This window comes from Seriola dumerili, unplaced genomic scaffold (genome assembly GCF_002260705.1).
Source record: "Seriola dumerili isolate Sdu_G_001 unplaced genomic scaffold, Sdu_1.0 BDQW01001845.1, whole genome shotgun sequence".
NCBI classification, from domain to species: Eukaryota; Metazoa; Chordata; class Actinopteri; order Carangiformes; family Carangidae; genus Seriola; species Seriola dumerili.
This window is the reverse complement of record NW_019176100.1, coordinates 866202-886339: the sequence shown is the minus strand read 5'-3', so window position 1 is coordinate 886339 and position 20138 is coordinate 866202. Positions and strand designations below refer to the sequence as shown.

Genomic DNA, 20138 nt, shown 5'->3' with positions numbered 1-20138 from the left:
CACCCCACCCCGCCCCTCGTGACTTTTCCTTTCTCTTCAAGTTAATTTTGGAACATGTGAAAACATGTTAAAGGTCACAAAAAAAGAGGATGAGCTGATGAGATACATCACAGTAGCTTACTTCAGACCACAGAGTTATCGAGCAGAACGTGATACTCTTAATATCGAGCATACAAACATGACACTGCAAAATCTATACATATAATACAAACGACAATCATGTAAGCCCCATGTATCCCAGTTTTACAGTGTTGTCATATTTACACTATATTGCATAAAAATCAAAAATATATGTACAGATGTCAGAGGAATGTGAATAAACACCACATCTTGCTCAGAACAGCAAGTTTTATTTCCCATGATTCTAAGGCCCCTAAACTAATTTATGATTTCTAGAACCGTCAGATGATTGTGTGTGTGTGTGTGTGTGTGTGTGTGTGTGTGTGTGTGTGTGTTTGTTTTTTTTAAGTTTTAGGTGAAAAGCACAGGACGTAGTGGATTCCCTCTGCACGAAACCCAGTTTCCAATCTGATTCTACTAAAACAGAAACGTGCGGAACAGAAACATTTTGCTAAATTGCTGAGCAAAACTGTGTGTTTTCTACTGCATTAAAAGACTTCAACATCAGGTCCTTCCAATCTAGAAGTAAGAGTGCAATTCAAAATCATTTATGGCACCGACTCTACAGTACGTCACGACCTTTGTAAGGCTCCTCCCTATTGCCCCCGACACACTGATTGCACAAAGCATTCTGCCATCGACACAAACAAAAACTCCAAACAAACATTCAGTTAAAAGTGAATCACTGAATTAAGAGAAACACCAGAGATCGTCAGCATGTGGCTGCCTACATTCAGACCTAGAAACATTTACATGTGTTGTCATATGTCATCTTATTAAACGCGCACACAACACACACACACACGCACACACACACACGCACACACACCTACCTCTCTATCAGCATGTAACAGCTTGCCCGGTCCTCAAACAAAAAAAACAACAACAAAAAAAACAAACCAAAAAACAAAAAGAAGAAGAAGGCATGATGATGCTCGCACAACATTTCTAACATTTTATTACATCTGGATTCTGTGAAGTGATAATGTGAGCTGCTCTTCTCTCTTCCCTCCTTACTTTTTGTTACTGGAGCTGCGTGGTGACTCCTTCTGCTGCTTGCACCTGCCACCGTCTTTGTCTGAAGTGTCTTTCTGCGCAGCGGGCGTCGCTCTCGATGCGTCTCTTTTTGTGTTTTTCTGTACAGATGTGACGTCGTGAGCCGCTTCTTTCTTCTTCCTCTCAGCCTGCTCCTTCCGGCCGGAGGACGCCAGTTTGTCCGGGGTGGTGATCCTGGTCTCTGGGCCCTTGTGGCTGTCCTGTTTGGGGCCTTCCTTGGATACCTTGACGACAGTCTCCTGGGCTACGCAGGTGGAGACCCGGGCTGAGGCGGCTCCACCGCTTGGCGAGGGCGTTTCTTTTTTCACTGCAGGTTTCGGCAGCACTGGTGGAGGATCAGGCTGCGAGGAAACACCTGACGGAGGCAGAGGCTCCTTCCTGAGCTGCTGCAGCTGACGTGGAGGTGAGTTAATGTCTTTTGGTTTTGAGTCATGATGGTCTTTAACGACTGGGGCTTGGTTTTTGGGTGAGGGGTCTTTATGTTTGGCATCAAGACTTTGTTTAATAACTGGTGCTGGAGCTACAGAAGTCTTTGAAGTTGAAGGGACAGTTTTAGGAGAGAGAGATTTCGGCTTTGACTCAGTGTTTTCTTTCACTGTGTGAGCTGTGGTTGCTACAGAGCTTTTGGCCTGGGTCTCTCTTTGCTTCACGTCAGTAGGAGCGGAAGAATGTGTCAGCTGCGTCGATTCCTCCCGCTTGACGTCGCCTCCAGTGGATGGCAACGCCGCTTCTTTCCGTTTAGCCTCATGGGTCACTTGAATGTTTGAAGTTGAGAGCGCAGATTCTTTAGACACGTCTCTCTGTTTTGAGTTTGGACTTCCCTTCACTACTGAGACAGGAGCAGCTGCGCTGTGAGGTTTCACTTCAGGAGCTTTTGCCTCCTTCTCCGTCTTCACGGCGCTGTGCGGCACAGATTGTGGGTCTGGCTTTGACTTACTTTTGGGACTCAGAACATTTTCATTTGCAGCCGTTGAAGCTGAACCTTTCTGCTTCACAGTGTTTTCTTTCACATTGATGACAGTTTCTTCTTTTTTAGAGGTGCAGTGATCTGAGTCTGATGATTTGTGCTGTGCTTTTTCAGCTGGATAAGTTTTTGATAGCTGCTCTGAATCTTTCACGTTGCCGTTACTCTTTGTCTTTGGTGATATGGTATCTTCCTTCTTCTGCACCGATATGCTACTGCTCTCTATTTTACCTACAGACACAGTGTTATCCCTTTTGTTTGAGCTCAGTGTGACTCCTGTGACACTTTGTAATGAGGTGCCCATGTTGACTGTAGAAACATCTTTCTTCAGCTCCACCTTTGGAGCTGTGGGACACGTGTTGATTTCCCTCTTAGAGCCTGAGCTGCCTGCATCACCGACCGCTTTCACAGCTGACCTGTTAGACTGTACACTGTCCTTACTAACAGATCTGTCAGCGCAGTCCCGACCGTCTGATTTTGAACTGCAGGATTTATTGTTTTGTGCAGAACCAGATGCTGATTTTGCGACAGAAACCTGCGGCTCTGTATTTGAAGAGCAGATGTTCGGCGGTGGCTGTTTTGAAAGCGCACTCTCTGGAGCGCGTACAGATGCGGAGTTGTTCTGTACATTCAACTTACACACAGAGGTCATTTTTGAGCTCTGCGCAGTTGCTGGTTTCTCCTCGCAGCTCTGACGCTGACCTGTATCCACACCGGAGTTTATACTCTGCTTCAGTGACACGGGTAATGCATCATTGGCAGCCGCAGCCGGAGTCTCCACACGTGGAGGTGCGGGCGAACTTTTTATGTCCACCTCCAGCTTTGGTGGAGTCAAAGAGACGACTGTTTTGGGGCTGGCAGTGGTTTGTGATGTAGTGTGTGGTGTGACTTCCTGCTGCTCCACCTCATCCTCCTGATCTTCGTTGCTGACTTCCCGTATGGAGGGTGTTTTTCCACAGGAGAAGTGGGAGCTGTGACGAGGGCCTCTGTGTTCATGAGCCAGAGATGAAGGGCCCTTCAAACCAGTCCTGCTCTCTTGTTTAATAGTGAAGGATGGGGCCTCCACTTTGGTGATGGGGGGCTTTAATGAGTCACTAAGTCTATCCTGTGTTTTCTCATCACTTGTACTGACTTTCACTTCTGTGCTTGTGTTATTTACTACAATACTATTTAGAGAAGAAACTGCTTCCGGGCTCGGGGAACAAGTCAGGGGGCTCTTCAGCTTGTCTGCAGTTTTCAGCTGGGGGATGGTTATCTGCCTCTCTGTGGGGCTCTGAAGCCACATTGGAGGACTCACGGAAACAGAGTCGCTTGTGTTCTCCATCATCTTGGATAAACAAGTTTCTGTTTTGGAGACTCTGGGCCCTGAGAGCAGGCCGATGTCCAGGGTTCCCTCCAGAGGTTTGAGAGAGGACACATGACGTCCTTCCAGTTTGTATTCAGATGATGTCTTTCGAAGGGGAGACTCTGCGGAGGAGATGAGCTGCAGTTTTTCCACAGCGCTCTCTCCTCTCCCGGAGAAAAGCTTGGGCGCCAGACCCTCAGGGCTGGAGTGAACACTTCCCAGACCTGCCTTCATGTGGTCATGAGGCATGGCCGTGTCCAGCTGGAGGCTCTTAGACCTGGTGGAGCCAAAGTGGAGGCTCTCGTGGATGCCAGACGACAGCCGACACATGCAATCTTCTCGCTCTTCGAATGACAACCTCTTCCTGGTGAACTCGATGTTAGGAGCTTTGAAGTCCAATCTGTCCGGCTTCATGTTGTCTTTCCCCTGCCTGGTGTGCTGCCACTCTGGGTGAATGGAACAGAGAGCTCGGAGACCTCCTTCGTTTTCACCGCCGCCACCAGACGGTTCGCTGATTCCCTCAGAGACTCGTGTGGTGAGTTTCTTATACAGAACATCTTTCAGGGTGGTGCTGGCAGCTTTGGCCTCCAGAGGGCCACACTCTGGGCTGCTCTGGGATTTGTTTTGGCCTCGCGCCAGAAAACTTTCCTCCCTGTCGTCACCACACATGGGGGATGAGTCAGATTCCCGCAGGGCATCTTGCTTCTGCAGAGACTCCCTCCTCTCTGACCAGTCCTGTCTCTTCACGACCATCTTGGATTTCAGTTTTTCCTTGTCGAGCTCCTCGACAGACTCCTGCCGGCCCATCTTGCGGCTGATGGGCCTCTTTAAACAGCCCTGCTCAACAGGCCGCACACGGGTGATTGCCAGCGGCTCGCAGGCTGCCTCTTCCACGCTCTGCAGGACGGTGTAATCCCGCTCCCCGGGCCTCAGCTCCTCATCCTGCACCTCTTCCTGGGTCACTTCCAAGCTGTGCTTTCTGGGACACAGGTGCTTCTTATCTCCTGTGTAAGAGGGGGACAGCTTCTCTTCAGACTGGACTCGTTTCAGGAGGGGTGATCGAGGCGGCTCAGCACTTTTGGGGCGTACAATATGGCGTACAATTGTGGGCGGGGAATGTATCTTGGCTGGGAAGGCTTGGGTTGTCTTGGAAATGGCAACAGAGTGTCCACTCAGAAGGGGAGAGGGTGAGCGCTGAGGGGATGTTGGCTGGGGGGTGGGTGAAGGTGTGCGAGCCAGAGGGGAGAGGGGAATGCTGCCAGCAGACTTGCGGCGCCCCTGACGAAGCCTTTGGCCCGGCAGCTTGGGGCCGAGGCCGTGGAGCGTGCTGGGTCGAATGTGGCCTGAACCTGCGGGGGAGTTTGGAGCGCTGGAGCTGGGGGAGCTGCTCTGGGAGGAGTTGCCACCTGGAAGTTAAAAGGATAGAAACACAGGATATCAGTAATTAAGCAACAACATATAAAACGAAAAATAAACAGTAAAACGTATGAATGATAGTCAGGTGAACCAGAATAAGTTAGACATCCACCTGACTGGGTGAAATCTGGTGCGGGGCGGAAGGCGGCGGTAGGGGAACGAGGGGAGAGGCTGTGGGTGGGGGAGCCGGGGAGACTCTCACCAGATGACAGAGAGTGGTTGAGGGAGGAGAAGCTGCGGCTGGTGTGCAGGAGAGGAGAGGGCTGCATGGCAAAACGTCTGAAGAGGGAGCGTCGCCTGGACCAAGAAAAGTGACACAGAGAAAAAAGAAATCACTTCATCACAGAAAAATAAAACCAGACGAAAGAAAACACCAAAGAGCTTGAGCGTAATAAAAAGAGTAGAACAGCATAAATAAAATAAAAACATCATATATCAATATTATGCAAAAGAATCTAACGGTGAACAGGTGAAGAGAGGCAATAAAATATATAAAAACAATAATTAGGGATAGAACTATAAAATAAAGCATGTATCAATCATTAGCTAAGACATAGAAATAGATAGAAGAGATTTGAAATAAATACTACCTATTGTCATTTTTTATATAAATTCTTAAACTAGTTACTAGCAGTTACTAGTATAATATGCACTTCTATTATTCAAAACTGGAAAATCAGGGTTTAAATGTAAATTCTGTTGTCACATGAAAGGTCTTGAGTGCAGGTTCTTTGCATTTCTATATTATGTATGTTGCACATTTCCAGGTTCTCCTGTAACTTTCTTGGAAGCAGAACAACCTGTTGATCCTGTGGACTGATCACTCACACATCCAAACATTCCTTCAGTGTTGTCCGTCTGCCCCCTAGAGGCAGGAAACATAGTAACATCCAAACACTGGGAATCACTCACTCGCCTCTCTCAAACAAACCTCATCTTCTGTGTATTTCCTGCAGTGAAGCAGAGCGCACGGAGGAAAGCAGGACCTATTGTTACCTACTGTCCTCAATAACGTTCAAGATGACATCAACACCCTGTGGGTACGTTTTGAAACCACACATCTGCTGTGTGGAGAATAAAATCCTGTCAGGTGTCTGTGGAGGATTTGTACCTCTCTGGCGTCTTCTCCTTCTTGGGCTTTTTGGCACATCTGACCATCTTGCTCCTGTAGCTGTTCCTCCTGGCTGGACCGGTTTTTATTGAAGTGTTCTCAAAGGGGGTCGTGGAGATGGCCACTTTGCTCCCGCTCTGAAAAGGACAAGGGGACATTTTAAATCCAAGACGATATTTGTGGCAGCAACACTGTGGTTTATATGTGTTGTTCATTTCAGAGAGCTGTCATTTTACTTGATTTGAGTTATTAAATTATACAGTAGTCTACATAGGGAGTACTGCATGTTCAGCTCAGCTCCATCAAATCACATCACAGCTAGACTTTTAACCCCCCCCCCCCAAAGAGAAACTGTTCAATCACTCAGGCTTGTAGCATTTGAAATATAGAAACCTCCACTCAGCAGGTTTACCACATAAACTTCAGTAGCTGTTCAGTATTGTGACAGCGTACGAGCACCACGTCCTTAACTTAATAGGTTGGGCAAATTATTCACCTGATCCGCACTAAATTCTAAATTGCATTTCCCAGGCACCATGAAGAATGTCATTATTCACCTGAGGTGTCGTATTTAAAAGTGAGTAGCTGCAGGTTCAAGATAAACACACATTCTCATTTACCTTGATCAGGAGCTCCACCACCTCAGTGTGGACAAGACCGTGGACCGGTTCTCCGTTGACATGAGTGATGAGGTCTCCAGCTTTGAGTCCTGCTTTATGCGCAGGTCCACCGTCTTCTACATTCTGATTCACAGAAACAAGAGACATTTATTATTGTTTTCACATCTGTAGTTTTGTTCATTCGGTCCAGAACATGGAAAAAAAAGGAAAAGTTATGAATTGCTGCTTTTTAGTTCTGGTCCAAGACGAGGAAACATCCGTGCTGCATAAATGAAATTCTCTCACAGCAGTTTATCGACCGTTACATATTTATTTAAGGAAACAACAGATTAAGAGGATTAGAGGCATTTTGTGCTGTAATATAACAGAGCTAGTTACTGCATTGTTGCTATAAATGCAACTAAATGTTATTTTAATCATCCATTAATCTGCAAACAATTTTCCAATGAATCCTCAAGTCTATGAAAAGTTAAAAAATAGTAAAAACACAGTGATGCACAGTGATGAAAATATTCAATTTGAGAACCTTGAATGAGAGAATGTTTAGAATCTGTGATTGAAAATTGACAAACGATTATCAAAATGTCGATCTACTTTTAGTTTAATTGAATAATTATTGCAGCTCTACTTGAACCCTGCACTTCAGGATGATGCGCGGACGTCATCAGTTCATACATTACTGAGTTCAAACTTAAAAACACATATATACTATCACAAAGTTCCTGTGGTTGGTCTTTGTTTTCACACACAAACTGCACCAGAGTCTAATGAGAGGCAGATCAAGACCCCCACGATTCTAGTGTCACTTTGGTTCTTCAGTCTGGACCAAAACACATTCACACCATGAACCAAACTAAACTCCCCAGAAGTCGTTTGAACAGCCTCGAGCAGGTCAGGGATGAAAGCACCTTTACACTTTACTGATCTGACGCCAGTATGTCTCCCAACAGGATGAAGGGGGTCCTTACCCAGACCATGTGATAGACAGTGTAGATGTCACTGTCACAAGCGTACACTCGGATCGCCCTCAGCGTGAAGCCGAACTTCTTCCCGGAGCTGTGGATGACGACAGGCTGCCGCGGGTTGGCGTTACAGAGGGAGGAGTCTCGGCTCGGAGAGGAGTCTCGGGAGGAAGGGTCTGAGGAGAGGGAGTAAGGAGATAGAGGGCTGGCCAGCGGAGACACCCCGAAGATATCTGGAAAAATAAGAGATGACCTGAGCAGGTTTCTTTCATTCAATCAATCAGACTTTGACCGCCCCTGCAGTGAGTAGTGAGCTGATGCTATAAAGCTCATGAGTCTGGTTCATTCTGCTCCTGCTGTGGGTGAAACTAATGGGATTTTCTCTCTCCCAGCAGTGAAGACCTCTTGCTCCTGCCCTGCCTGCTTGCTTTCCTTGTCAGCAGCTTGTACTCGGCTACTCGCTCGCAGCCGCTCTGTAAAATGGGACTCACAGCAGGTGTCACTTTGGGCCAATTTTGCACACACCTATAGTGTGCTTTCATCTCTTTCACATTATTTGTTCAAAGTCTGTCGCTCTTATTGTGATTCCTGACGCGTTATTGCTCTGACATACTTCAACAAACCGCCTGCGATCATATTTTTCAGCCAACGTACGCACATCTTTCTGCATGTCGCTGTGTGTTCTTCGACTTACCCCCAGGGATCATGAGGGAAAGGGCACCAGTTGACACGGACTTTGGGACTTTTGCCACGGCTCCGGTCTTCTCCGCAGCGCTCTCAGGCCGCAGTGAGGTGGTCTGAGCACCCTGGTCCGCGGAGGTTTGACTGGTACTGTCGGGACTCTCCACCCCTTCACCTCTGGGTGTCAACTGGTCCAGATGTTCTGAGAAACTTCCTAATTATTACAAATGACGCATATTGAGTAAAGCACACAACTGTACTGAACAAAGCAGCAACTAGGCAGTGATCGATTATACAAACAGTTTTTCCATTACTAAAGCAACAGTTTGACATTTTGGAGTGAGAAGATCGATACCTCTCTCATATCTGAACGATAAATACGAAGCTACAGCCAGAAGCCTGTTAGGTTAGCTTTGCACAAAGGCTGGAAATCTAGCCTGTGAAGCTAGCCTGCTCTAACAAAACGGGGGGTTGTATGCTGGACTATTTTCTTGGCTGGGAGCAGCAACAGAAGTCTCTGCTTGTTGGCAACCTCATGGTGACGACAAAACAGGAAGTCACTCCTACAAGCCAAGAAATAATCCAGCACATATCCCCCATAAACCCCTGCTAATATTTTGTTTTTGTATGTATCACACAAATGAGATAAAACAAGCTAATTAACAAGCTTTAGATGGGATGCTAGGTAGAGCCAGGCTAGCTGTTAACCCCTGTTAGCAGTCTTTATGCTAAGCTAACATAATCAGCTATTGGCTGTAGCTTCAGACTGACAATGCAACCATGAGAGTGCTATCAAAACCCGTAAAATATTCCAATGAACAAAAAGCTTGACTGAAAAATAGTCAAAATACAACAAAGAGAAACCTGAAGTTTATTGATATAAACATTGCCATCTGTACTAGTCCCAGAATAAGTTAAAAATAGGCAAACACATGCAGTCCTCAAAAAAATAATCATTGTCTTAATAAGCTGTGCGGTGTTTTGTTGCTATGGTTGTTTGGCTGTTTCATTCTCCCAGGCATCTTACAACTTATTGATCTGTCATCTAAAAACCAAGCACATGTATTACAAACCACAGAGGTATGCTGTGTATTTCTAGACACTGTCATTTCGTACCGGAGAGCGTGGCTCCGCTGTGGGTGCTGCCCGGGGTGGTGGCGTCAGGCTCGTCCTGCGGGAGCTCCCCGATGGAGAAGGAGGCCTTGCTGGGGTCGCCGAGGCCTGAGGTCTCGTCTCCTTCGCTCTCAGCTGAGATGGCAAACTTTGGCAGCAAGCTGGGGCGGGGGCCCTGATTCATACTGTCCGTGTCTGTCGAGTGGGACAACGAGGGCCTGGATGAAAAAGACAGAGAAGGTTCTCATGAGATGAACGAAATGAATAAAAATGATCTTGCTTTTGGCTTGTGTCCCTTGACAAAATACACTCCAGCCAGGACCCCTGGTTCTGTTTCAGAAGTCTATGAGTTAAGGGACGTTTCCCCTACAAATCTGTCACACAGTTTTATTAAAATAAGAGTTTGAAGCCTCAAGAGGTCAAATGATCTATTATTTCACAAAAAAGCTAATGAAAACAGGACTTTGTTTTTTCTTCTTTCCTCATTAATCACGTCACAACATCCCAGTTTTATCTGGTGACCCTCAGGAGGGGCCCGACCCCTAGGTTGGGAACCACAATATGAAGCAGTTAAAATTAGCTCCAACTCGCCCATTTACAAAAGTCCAATGCTGCATCAGTATTAACAGTCAAATTATATCACGTATAATAGTATGCTATTATTCCACAGAACGAATACTTTTACTCTAAGTATACGCTGCTAATAATCACCTCTGTACTTTAACTGAAGTAGAACTTTGAATACAAGTCTGTCTTGTAATGGAGTATTTTTACATTAATGTGTATTAATGTATTGATTTTAAAGTGATAGTTGAGTCGCATACCAAAAACAATTTCATTTCTGTTGCTATTTCTGTCTGTCGTTAAATTTGTCCATTTGTCTTGTGTTTAATGTGATATCTGAGTCCAGTCATTATGCGTTCAGCTGCATATTTAATATCTACTGCACACTGGATCGTGTCAGTGAAAGATGGAGGCGAGCATACATTTCTGCAAAGTCTGGCGTCCAGCTGAGAGAGTCCACAGTCAGTGGGCTCTCACTCTTCTTCTCCTCCGTCTCTCCTTTCTCCTCCAGGTGCCCACGAGACAAATCCAGGCTGCTGTACACCTGACAAACACCGAAACAATCATTTGCTTTAGTGCACGTGTTAAATGCAACATCGTGCTTGGAAACACATCGTCAGGCAGGTTCAGAATAAATTCACATGCACTTATATATGTAGTTATTCTGTATAGATGCTAAAATAGTAATTGTGAGCTTGTATTTATACAGCAGAGTTTTTAACATTTGCAGCTGGGGGGTGGGGGGGCGCCCAGACACACGGTGCTGCCTGTGTTAATGCAGACTTCATCGTGTGTTCGGAGTTAAGGTGCAGCTGAGGAGAAGGTTCAGCAGCGCTCGACACTTCCTCTGAGACGCCCCGCTGCTTTTTGAGACACGCTGTAATGCTTTGTTTTGATGTGAGAGGGGAGCATACTGCAATGCAGCACAACAATGACTCCCAGCTTGTATGACTGTATTGTGTACCGTGTTCCACTTCACCAGGAAAAAAAAAAAAAAAAATCTGATTTGCAAGTGGAAAATATATGCAAAGCCGAAATCTATGTTTAATAGTGTAGGGGTAAAGGGGGAGTGGGTGGACACAAATTTCCATTTGAAATACCTAAAGCTCGTGCTTTCTTTCCCACGAGAAAAGTGTCAGGACAGATGAGGGCATCAACTCATTCACATCGCCAACATCTTTATGTTGGTGACCAGAAAAGTCTGAGAGGGGAGATTAAGGACACACCTTCGAGAATCTGTGAGAACAAGAGGAGAACTGCCGCAGCTCCACGTTGAAGTCTTCATCATTTGTATCCTCTTCCTCCGTCTCCAGGTGATGGTATCTCTCAGAGCGAGCTGGGGATGATGGGAAGTTTTTTTTATTTTTTTTTAATTGCATTCATTTATTGCAGGTTATTTTAAGTCCCACAAGGTGACTTAAGCAGAGGAAAATGGATCATAACTACCATGAACCTCAGGCTTTTTTGCTCCATTTTCACTCCGTTTATTGACAAGCTTTTAGTCACTACATGACATAAATTGTTATTTCAGAATATGTTGGGTAATCGTTTCCCCTCTTGATGTTTTTTGTTTTTAGTGTGTTGGGTAACTCACTGTCGAAATAGCTGGTGTCATCCTCAGACTCGAGCTGAGGAATAAACTCAGCCTTCTGCCTCAGCAGCCCGTTCCAATCCAGGTTGTGGAAAAACTGATGCTGCTTTACTTCAGCGGCTCCACCTGCAGATGGTGTAAATACAAATTATGAATCATGAGTTTGAATTTAATCTTTAGGACAAATGTGTAAAAACTGCTCGTGAAGGAAACGCATACACGAAACACTCGGGCATTGACATTGAACCCAGTGTCAGTTAAACGCAGGAGGTGAAGAAACGCTTACGCTATGTTTTCCTTTTCCCTAGTGGCTGCAGGCCAAACCTGCATATCATGACCATAAATTATGCAGTACAATTTCCTGCCTGTGACCTTTCGTGGAATAGCGGGAGCCTTTGTGAGTGGCAGCATGGCGAGGCGAGATCTAGATGAACAAGGAGGTCCAGCTGTCCTCAGAGTGAACTGGCCACATGCATCCGATTCTGATTAAAAGCTTTTGTCCCAGGTCACGGCCACATTTCCAGTCTGCAGAGCTGCACGCTCTTACTGCCTGATCATGCATGGAACTAGATTCATGTACTGGCAAGGTAATAATTGCAATTGATCAAAGGGAAGTGGTGACTAGGCCACAGGATAAACTGCTCTGCTGTTGGATGACCTCAATTTCTTCCCCGGTGACTTGGAATAATGAGCGGTGCTGAGGTGGCACTAATGGTCACATGAGAATTTATGGCGGCCTGTCGAGTCCTGGCAGAGTTACTGGCTGTGCCACATTTTCTTTGCTCTTCGTGTTTGTACCTGCGCCCATTCGTTCCAGAGGGTTCTGTCTGAGCAGCAAGGTGATGAGCTCCTGAGCGTCGGGAGGCGGGGCGTCCTCTCCCTCGGGCCAGTTGATCTCGTCTGGAAACACACAACAACGCACGCAACCGGTTGCTGTTACATTTGCACATATCAGCGAGGAGAAGAAAACAAAGTACAATAACCAAGAAAGGTCAATGTAAGAAGTTGTTTTGAAGCCATAAACTGCATGAACGGCAACTAAAGAATCATCTGTATCATCTTTTTGTATGTGGTGGTCTGGACAGAAACTGTTACCGTCACACTGTTACTGCAGGTGTATGGCTTTTTAATTTATATTGCTAATATTTGTTAAACTGTGAAGACTTACAGAGTTTACTGACACCTTTCCTGTTTCCTATTTCCTTCTGATATGAAAACACAAAACCCATCTGACATATATCTTATGTCTAATATATCATAATGAGGGAACTTCTGCGCTTTAACTTGCAAGCAGGAACAGCAGGAATTTCATGGAAGCTAATGAAAGGTTTTTTTTTTTTTGCTAATGTTACTTGTGTGAGGGAGGCGGGAGGCTTCTGTGCTCTTAATCCATGCTGTCACGTCATGCAGTCTGAGTTATTACTGTCATTAGTTGACATTTCTCACTGGATTTCATTAAGACATGTTAGCTCGCCAGATGTCTGTATCAAAATGTGTCGTGTAGTGAAAAACTTTTTGGAAACGTGAGGGTGAGTGCAAATTCACCTTCACAGCTACACGTGCATCATTGTTTGATAAGTGACTATAAAAACATTTTGATTATCATTACAAGCATAAATGTGTGTAAGAAATTACAAAAAATGAGAATCGGGATTAAATTTTACATTTTGGCCTCTTCTGAAGACAACTTTTACCTAATTGTGACGGCCGACATCTGCTACTCTCCTCTGAAGTGCTCTTTTCAAAACAGCTTCTCCAGCAAAGTCAGACAAATCAAGGCTAGTACTAAGATGTAAGCACAATGTTGAATGAGACAATTTACATGCGTTCTAGCTTTTAGTGAAAAGCCTCACAGATAAGCAATGAAAAGGGGAGCCTGTCTGTGCCATGCTGATTGTCTGCTCTGTGCACCGTTTGTCCCCCCCATTTTAATCAAATTTGGGAGGGGAGCTATGAATATGCATGTGCGGCCTGAGGCCACGGTGGCACGCATTCAGTGCGCTCAGGCCCTTTTAATTAACAGTCACTCTCAGAGGCTTGGTACAGTTTGATTGAGAGCATACCAAATCAGTCACGGCATGCCATTCATTTCCATGGCGCAGACATGGAGGCTGTTATCCAACAACACCACGGAACGCAAATCATCTGAGCCGCACCGCTGACAAGATAAAAGCTCTTGTTTTCAAGATTAAGATTTTCTCTGCACTGCTGTCACCATGAGACTACAAGAGAATGAAGTAACATCATCATAATATTAAAACTTCACTTGTGGTCTAAAGCCAAGCTAAATCCACTTACTGCCATCTGTTTTTCTAGTGGCCCACAGGGAAATCTCAGTCTTCAATAAATTGAGAAATATGCACACTAACTAATTCCATGTGGTCACTGCAAATGTTTAATTCATATCTCTGTGAGGTTTGGGAATTTCTCCCAAATGTGCTCGACAGAATCTACATGCCAGATGCTGAGAAACACCTCTAGCAGCAGAAAATAAGTCTGGTAAAAGTCTGTATTCGATAAACTGATAGAAATAAATAAATAACGAGAGTTTATTTTCATCTTTAAAGACAAACATCAGAGAAGATGAGGAATTAGGGAGTTAATGGGTTTTGCAAATGACACACTCGCAAAAAAACAATAGATTCCTCAGTGAAATTTGATGTAATTAAAATATTACATGCGATGGCTGGGGAAAATAAAAAGATGAATTTATTGGCTTAAATTATCAAGGACATCTGTTGGCAAACTGAACCGAGGATCTATCAGAGTCGGTTGGAGCGGCAGATATCACAAACATCATCACAGAAAAGACAGTGAGGAGACACTGACCGCTGATGACCTGTCCGAACAGCTCCTCTGGTGTGTCTCCAAAAAAAGGCACGCAGCCCACGAGGAACTCATAGAGGATGATGCCCATTGCCCACCAGTCCACCGGCCTCCCGTAACCTTGTCTCAGGATCACCTCCGGAGCGATGTACTCAGGGGTTCCACAAACCTACACAGAAAAAAATAAATAAATAAAAAAATACAGATTTTTATTCCAAACATGATGAGGTTTTAAATGGTCAGACTTCCTTCTGTACAGTTGAGTAAGATTTACCTGCTTGTCAGAGAATTCTCGGGCATCTTTCTCTATGTGTCCCTCATACAGGTTAGTGGTCATGTTCATCAGCCCAACTTTGGACAACCCAAAGTCTGTGAGCTTAATGTGCCCCATCGATGTAACCAGCAAACTGCCAGGAAGAGAAGGAAAACCATGAACTCAAGACGCCACGTGACAACCAGCAAATCATGGCGGCCGTGTTCATTTTGTGCATTAGAGGTCTGTGCATAAACGTAAACTCCACCGACAGAGCAACTTTGTGAGATCAGCAGTAAATAAGTCTACAGCTACCATCAGCATCCTGACATGCTGCTGGCAGGGGAAATGTTTGTCATGTGCATCGTCTTCGTTTACCGTGTTAGCATGCTAATGATTGCTAATTAAACACACAGCACAGCTGAGGCTGATGGGAATGTAATGAAACAGAGCACTGGACAAAAAACACATTTTGACCTGATGATGGCGCTCAATGAAAGATTATGGGTTTATCAAAATCATTTGAATTTTTCCTGAGGATGATTTGTACCAAATTTCACGGCAACTCATCCCTGTCACTGTCGAGGTATTTCACTCAAAACCTCATCATGGCCCAGGGGGAAAAGACCAAACCAACCAATATGATTTGGATTCACCCTCTGAGACACATTAACGCCTTTACAAAATTTGATGCTAATCGATTGAATGGTTGTTGAGCTGTGAACCGAGCTGACACTGCCATCCCCAGAGCCAAACCACCAGATTAAATCCCGGGCCCAGTGCCATCTCTGCTTTAAAATAAAGAATTTAGGTGTCATCACACATCAGCTCTGTGTGTCAAGGTCAAACAGACAACTGATTTATTTTTTGTTTCAGTCCACAGACATGATGTAGACAGCTCTACACACATGACTTTGTAGGACTGTGTTTGTGACCAAAGCTTCAGGATAAGAAGCAGTGCTGCAAGGAGTGACGTGAATTTCAAGCCTTAATGTTGCAGCTTCCTCCTTGAAGTGATAGCTGTACAATAAATATCATGTGTATTAATTGAATCTCAAATTATTTCCTTGTTTAATTGTCATGTTGCAAAAGAATAAGGACATAAACATTTGTATTGTCGTGGCCGTGTGAGGTCTCACTTGTCTGGTTTGAGGTCCCTGTGGACAATGCCATAGTTGTGGAGATACTCCAGAGCCAGCACTGTCTCTGCAAAGTACATCCTGGCCATATCCACAGGCAGAGGACCCATGTTCTTCAGTAGGGTGGCACAGTCTCCCCCTGTAAAGATCAATGGAGTGAAGTTACAGATGTGCTTGAGATTAGAGAGAGTAAACAGCTTTCAAAAAACCCGGCCCGACCCTGACCTTCGACATATTCCATAACCATGCACAGGTGCCGCCGGGTCTCAAAGGAGCAGTACATGGACACCACAAAAGGGTTCTCAGCAAAGGTGAGGATGTCTCTCTCCACAAAGGCCTGTTGTATCTGGTTCCTCAAAATCAGGTTCTGCTTGTTGATCTTTTTCATGGCGAAACGCTGCTTAGTTTCCTTGTGCCGAACCAGATAAACAGCTCTGCATAATAAAAGGTTTACAAGTCAGGAGGGGGAAGAATTGATTAGAACAAAGTCCACTTTTAAGAATGAGTTGTAAAATATAGCACTCATCATCAAATCTCTTTTATTAACTATTGTAATTAACATCTGGTGGAAACAGGGAGGGAAATAAAAACAGAATACCTTCAAAATTGTTGGTCTTTTTTCTTTGTTGTTGCAATAACAAGCCATCTGCTATCACAGATTAGATAATCTTGTTTAGAATAAGATGTCCTTACCCGTAGGCTCCATTGCTGATGAGTTTTGTCATCTCAAAGTCCAGCTCACAGGGTTTTCGCCGGCACCGCAGGGCTGTGCTCAGGCTCTGAGACTGAGGGCAAGAGGAGAGACAAACACTAAAACAAATCAAAAAGATAAAAATCTGTATTTCACTGCTACGCCTGCAGTAAAGATGGAGTAGATCGATGCAATAATCAGTTTCTGTGCGCTTACAGAGTCGTCCGTCTCTGGGGTTTCTGCAATCCCGCTGTCACAGCCGGTCAGCTGAGCAATTTCTACAGGGAAAACCGAAAAAATATATTTTATAAAAAGCAAACAATCAAACTTTATTTATATAACACCTACTGCACAGGTTAGGTGAGTGAGAAGCTGACAATAAGATACAGTACATACTGTATATAAACTGGAAAACAAGTGGAGACTAATGCGCATGAAAAATAAAAATGATGAAAATGTAATAGAAAAAAACAATAGATTAAAAAAACAGATAAAAAAACAAAAAACAAATAAAATATCTTAAAAACATAAATACAAAACACTAAATGATTAAATAAATTAGATGAGGGAATAAAACACTGTCACTGAATAATTTTAGAGATAAAAGAAATAGTTGGGTTGTATAATAAACTTCATGTGAAGCCTACGATCCTGTTCTGCAGTGAAGTTTTGGAGACAAAGGAAACGTAAACGCTGAGAAATCGGAACGTATAAACAAAACAATAAAAAACTGCAGCCTTTAGCCTTTATTCACCTATTAAGTCTGAGGTGCTGACTCCAAGATAATCTGAATTGAGAATAAATGAGGCGGAAATCAGACGCAGCAACACAAACACATGTCCAACACTCATTTTGAAAATCACCACTCCAGAACAAGTGCTCATTATAAACCACCTTGCATCTTTTATGTTTTTTTTTTTTTTTTTTTTTTTGGTTTGTGTGTGTTTGTGTGCAACGATGCCAAAGTCCATGTGTGTAATTTCACGGGGGGGGGGGGGGTTGTCTCGTCTCTTGAGAGCCTGTAAACACATTTCCACTGCTATTTAACATCTGTCCTTCCTCGTAGGTTTGCTTCAGGCACACGAGGCACCGGGCAAACGAAACACAGGAGACACTCAGGGGAGATGAATGGAGAGATCGGGCTGATGAGCCAGCCTGTGTGGATCTGTATAAGGTCTGTGGGGAGGCCATTCCTTTCTAATTAGTCATAATGAATGTTGTTGGTTACTGAATCTGGAGAGACAGAGGGTCATTAAAAAGACAGTCTGTTCAGTATAGGACATTAGTCAAGAGTGTCTTTTTGTCTTTCAGTTCCCTCCACAGCGCTGCTCTTTCATTCCTTCACAGCCTCACCACAACAGTTCCCATGTATTCCATTTGTTGTCATGTTAGTGTCGATGCAGGAACTGTGATGCTTTACATTATATTGGAATATCGTGATCAATTATCAGCGTTAATAGTGGAATAACAGAAATTTTCCCCATATTTAATAATTACCAAATGCTATTTGGCAGTGCCTTGGAGAATGCTAACAGCTCTGTTTGTTTTTTATTATGATTGATGATGAGTCCTTCCTGTACCTTCCAGAGGATCTCGTGTGAGACCCAGCTGGCTGATGATGTAACGAGGGATGTCCGTTTTGATGCCCTGGCCCTCTTTAGCGTGTCCTTCGGCGGCCTCCAGAAGGTGATAAAACTCCTCCGGGTCAAACTCCTGAAGACACAGCAGCACACTTTAGTTAATGCTGATGTGGACATAGTTTAAGATGACAATGTTTTAACAATGTTTTTAAATTTCTGGAGGTTTCAGACATACTCATGCATGCTTTTTATACGTCTCAGTGTGCGCTTGGGGGCAGTGGACACTGACATTCACTCTCTTTTAGCTCTGTTTTTGGTCTCTACCAACTCCAGAGGGAAACATTTGGTGTGAACCAGAGCAGGAAAGTAGTGGGCGAGCTGAACCTTGATATAAAGCTCTTTAAAGCTGAGGAGAGCTGCAGAATCAGGGGATAATTCCCTGCGGGTTCATCACTATGAGTGACCTCTTTCACATTTCACACTGTCATTTGATACGTTGCTATTGTTGCTAACATCTTTATTTAACCACAAACTCTCTTGAGAATCATGACCTGGCCAAAATGTAATGCCAAAAGTAATGAAACTGACTGAAAGTAAATGAAAGGGTTTGGTGATGTGACACGTACCAGACATTCGAGCAGTCGAGCAGGTCGGGCGATGACGATGAGGATCTTCTTCACCAGCTCTCTGATGAAGTTTACCTCCTCGCTTTCTGATCTCTCCGTGGACTACACACGACCAACCAGAGAAGATACAGGATGTCAGCAGTTCACATGTGATTGGTCAAAGTTAAGTATAGACAAGAGGCAGCATGGTTCTCTATATATAATATATATTGGAAAGACACATCAATATATACCAATATAATGGCTCAAAGTTTTTCATTAAAGATTTTGTCTAATTACGTGGATGAAAAAATGACCTCACCCACTACACAAGAAAAAAGTGAAAGTGAAAGTTTTTAACATGTTTCCTTGCTCATATTTTCTTGCTCAAGCCAATAATAATAAATCACATGTTAAAATTCTGCTTGTGTTGTACAAAAAAAAAGCAAGGATGTGTTATTTCTCGTTATCTGAATTAGGAAATACAGCTGCAATTTAAGTGAAAAAGACTTTCTCTCATTTTTACTTGAGATTATTTGAGTAATTCTATTATTAGATTTTTTTGAGGATTCTTGAAATACCTTCAGACAGGCAGTCAAGTGTTGTTAAATGGGTTTGTGAAAGATCACTGGGTGTATATATTTTTCAGGAAACCAGATGCTGGGTAGAAGGTATTGTGACTCAAACGTAAAAGTGATACATGACGTGCAATTTCTCCGCAGAGAAAAAACTGAGGCATGCGAGGTGTCTTCCAAAAACCTCTCCTCCGTGACGATGATTGAAGACGTGCTCACCTCCTGAACAAGCCTCTCCAGCTTGTCAGTGAGTTCGCAGAAGTAGCTGGAGGTGATGAGTCCTAGCCGGCTCTTCTCCAGACAGTCACGGGCCAGTTCAATTATCTGGTGGTGGGCAAAGCCGAGCACACCATCTGCCAATGGGAGGACGGTCTCCGGAGAGTTACTGCGGATGATCTCCTGAATCCTTTCCTCCATCTGAGCTGTGGCCTGCAGTAAGAAAAGCGAGGGACAAGTTTGGTAAAAGCGCAAGATAATTAATGACCAGACACGGCGAGGGAAAACTTATTGTGAGGCTTTACCTTCGGAAATCGCTCCTTGTAGACGTGATTCATCATAATAATCTCATGGTCGTAACATGATGGAGATCTTCCAGGGCTGAAAAACAAGTGAGAATAAAATCTGAATAAAGTCTGAGCAGCACCAGTGTTAATGCATTACCACATGGATCACATGACATAATGCTAATTTTTTTTTTTTTTTAGGGGTAAGCTAATACCTGAGACTGCGGGAGCGGGGTCGCATGGCCGTCGCTCTGCGGCACTCGTCCCCGGAGATACTCTCAGTGCAGAAGTGCTTGGAGAGGAAGTGCAGTTCATCAGGCGTAGGCTGGAAGGGCAGCTGGTGCAGCTTCTCCTGTGATGAACAGGATGACTGGAAATGAAACAAATATATATTCAACATGAAAAGAAAAAAAAAAAAAGAGA

General features: G+C 44.2%; 1 protein-coding gene across 1 annotated transcript in view; it reads right to left on the bottom strand.

The window, feature by feature from the left end:
• Nucleotides 1-1133: 1133 nt before the first annotated feature.
• mast4 (microtubule associated serine/threonine kinase family member 4) overlaps nucleotides 1134-20138 on the bottom strand; it is a 90675-nt gene continuing 71670 nt past the window's right edge. Inside the window, exons 8-29 of the mRNA XM_022768818.1 lie at nucleotides 19931-20085; nucleotides 19734-19809; nucleotides 19432-19641; nucleotides 18659-18760; nucleotides 18033-18165; nucleotides 16669-16730; nucleotides 16455-16546; nucleotides 15987-16195; nucleotides 15762-15900; nucleotides 14644-14776; nucleotides 14373-14538; nucleotides 12342-12443; nucleotides 11547-11669; nucleotides 11179-11288; nucleotides 10375-10496; nucleotides 9392-9606; nucleotides 8289-8489; nucleotides 7601-7827; nucleotides 6633-6755; nucleotides 6013-6149; nucleotides 5014-5198; nucleotides 1134-4891 (exon numbers count right to left, since the gene is read on the bottom strand). Coding sequence (XP_022624539.1) covers nucleotides 1134-4891; nucleotides 5014-5198; nucleotides 6013-6149; nucleotides 6633-6755; nucleotides 7601-7827; nucleotides 8289-8489; nucleotides 9392-9606; nucleotides 10375-10496; nucleotides 11179-11288; nucleotides 11547-11669; nucleotides 12342-12443; nucleotides 14373-14538; nucleotides 14644-14776; nucleotides 15762-15900; nucleotides 15987-16195; nucleotides 16455-16546; nucleotides 16669-16730; nucleotides 18033-18165; nucleotides 18659-18760; nucleotides 19432-19641; nucleotides 19734-19809; nucleotides 19931-20085 — 6780 coding nt within the window. The remainder of the gene's footprint in view (nucleotides 4892-5013; nucleotides 5199-6012; nucleotides 6150-6632; nucleotides 6756-7600; nucleotides 7828-8288; nucleotides 8490-9391; nucleotides 9607-10374; nucleotides 10497-11178; nucleotides 11289-11546; nucleotides 11670-12341; nucleotides 12444-14372; nucleotides 14539-14643; nucleotides 14777-15761; nucleotides 15901-15986; nucleotides 16196-16454; nucleotides 16547-16668; nucleotides 16731-18032; nucleotides 18166-18658; nucleotides 18761-19431; nucleotides 19642-19733; nucleotides 19810-19930; nucleotides 20086-20138) is intronic.